Genomic DNA, 2540 nt, shown 5'->3' on the forward strand with positions numbered 1-2540 from the left:
TCATAAGCAGCGTTGTTAGCGTTGTTAGTTCTTCACTAGTCCAAACCATAGATGATGTTATTCACTTGGAAAGAAACACACAGTTTTTGCAAGAAAACTTAAGTAGTGCCAGAGTCTTCTGGGATGACACGGTCAACCAATTTCAACATCAGCAAATTATCCCTCCCCCTTTGAATGATGGGTTGGAAAGGCTCCAACTTTCCTTGCAAGATGCGGAGAGCATCATACAACGCTCCCAACAACGGAAAGGTTGCTTAGATTTCCGCTTCTGCAAGCCCAGATTGTGTGGAAAAATTAGAGAATGCAAATTAAATATCATTGAGCGCCGCAACAATCTTGAAAATTCTATTTCAACTAGAAGTTCTACTTAAGGGATTGTTTCTTCTGAGCCACTGGAAGCAGGGGCTTTACTTCAGCTAGTATCGGAGTTTGGCTTTGTGGGCTCTGGGATAAAAGAAGCGGAGATGTGGCTGAATAAAAGGCTTGAAGATGCGGAAGATAATCAATTTCGATTAATAGGCATCATTGGCATGGGTGGCATTGGCAAGAAAATGTTGCTGAGAATGGCCTTTAACACCCACAAGAAAGGTAATGTGTTTGAAAACGTGATTTGGTTAACTGTTTCAGAAAAGTTTAACATTCAGGAGTTGCAGAGTGTTATAGCGAAAGAAATCAGTTTAAACCTGGGGATGGGCAGTTCTAATGCTGAGAGTAGTTCAACTGTTCTTAACATGCGAAAGAGGGAACTTTCTAATTATCTTAAGGAGAAGAGATTTCTGCTCATTCTTGACAATGTTTGGAATCAAATCCACCTGGAAGAAGAACTGGGAATCCCCTTGGGAAATGATAAAGGTAGTAGAGTGGTAATCTCTACCCGCAGCAAATAAGTGATTCGAAAAATGGGGGCAAATGATGACTACTCCATATAGATAAAACCCCTATCCATGGAAGAAGGATGGGGATTGTTTGGTAGAGTTGCCTTCAATGCAGGCCATGCTCCTACAAAAATTGTAGAGGATATTGCTAGAGAAATTGCAGAAGAGTGTAAAGGTCTACCGTTGGCGATAAATGTTGTCGCAGCAGCAATGAAGGGTAATACTTATGCTGATGAGTGGAGTTTTGCTCTAACTCAAATGAAAAATGTAGATCCTGATTTTCTAAAGTTGTACAGTGGCATTGATGAAGATCTCTATGGGCGACTCAAATGGAGTTACGATCGTAACTTACATAACTGTTTTCTATATTGTGGTGCCTTTGCCGAAGACGCAGAGATTGAGGTGGAGCAATTGGTGGAGATGTGGATAGGGGAGGGATTGGTTAGTAGCATAGACAAAAGCCAATTAATGGTAGTAGGAGGCATGTATGTAAATCTTTTAGTAGAACATTGCTTGTTTGAGCATGTTAGCAATGATAATGTTATTGGCCAAAAGAAGTGGATAAAAGTTCATGACATTCTTCATGATATGGTGCTCCATATTGGTGAAAAGGAAGAGAAATGTTTATTTAGAACAAGTCAAAAGTTGGACCGGTTTCCTGCAGAACAAGTGATGGACGATTGCAAGAGAATAGCAATTCGCTATTATAATGATACTGCATTTCTGCCCATAGCTTTCAGATGTCTAGAAACACTTGGAAATTTGATCTTAAGGCAAAATGAGGGTTTAAGAGAAGTCCCAAATGGCTTCTTACTCAATCTCCCCTCTCTAAGGGTTTTGGATCTTAGCGACACCAATATAACATCGTTGCCAGAGTCGATGTGGCAACTCAAATAGCTTGAGTTTATGGGGTTGAATGGCACCAAAATTAGTACTCTGCCTGCTTAGGTATGCAATCTTTCTCGATTGCAATTTTTGCATCTTCGAGACTGTCGACGGCTAAAATCGTTGCCATGTACAATAAGAGAGCTGAAAAATATCAAGCATTTAGATCTAAATGAGTGTGAGAGATTAGCGGGGATTCCACGTGGGATCTCTCAACTTACGTCATTGAATAAGCTAGGCTTGTTGATGGGAAAGGTTGTGCTGGGCATGGACGAAGGTGAGAGTGGTATGTGCAGTTTGAAGGATTTTACAAATTTGAAGAAGCTTCGTATATATGTCAAAGCGGGAAAGACAATAGACGGAAAAAGGTGGGGAATAAAAGTGGGTCCAATGGGAACTTGGTTGCATATGAAGCATTTGGTATTGCAATTTGATAGGAATGAGCATGAGGTAATGGAGGATCTTTCCCCGGACATGCAAAACATGAAGAACCTGCAAACGTTTGGTCTCTTCAGTTATGAAGGGATAAGTTTTCCCAAGTGTATTTGTGACTTTGGATGACTGGAGCAGTTGTGCTTGTTCAGTTGTCACTATCTGGAAGAGCTTCCACCGTTGGAGAGGTTGCCAAATTTAAGGGTATTGAGATTAGAGATGTTAAATAAAGTGAGGGAGGGGATTAGGGGAAGCGTTGGTGGATCCCGATGTTGGAGCGCTTGCAGATGTGGAACATGCCGATGCTAGAGAATATATCATGCTCCTCCTCATCATCAAATGTTGCGT

At 41.1% G+C, this 2540-nt stretch overlaps 2 protein-coding genes across 2 annotated transcripts; both read left to right on the plus strand.

The window, feature by feature from the left end:
* Positions 1-464: 464 nt before the first annotated feature.
* Positions 465-887, plus strand: LOC149148097 (putative disease resistance protein At5g63020). Its single transcript, XM_089442069.1, has one exon. It carries the CDS (start codon positions 465-467, stop codon positions 885-887), a length of 423 nt encoding a protein of 140 aa, XP_089298195.1.
* A 57-nt stretch (positions 888-944) lies between these two features.
* LOC149148098 (putative disease resistance protein At4g27220) lies at positions 945-1772 on the plus strand. Its single transcript, XM_089442070.1, has one exon. It carries the CDS (start codon positions 945-947, stop codon positions 1770-1772), a length of 828 nt encoding a protein of 275 aa, XP_089298196.1.
* The last annotated feature ends 768 nt before the right edge of the window (positions 1773-2540 follow it).

The sequence above is a fragment of the Pinus tabuliformis genome, chromosome 9, assembly GCF_031772625.1.
Source record: "Pinus tabuliformis cultivar Carrire ecotype Pingquan chromosome 9, CPIR1, whole genome shotgun sequence".
Classification (NCBI taxonomy): Eukaryota; Viridiplantae; Streptophyta; class Pinopsida; order Pinales; family Pinaceae; genus Pinus; species Pinus tabuliformis.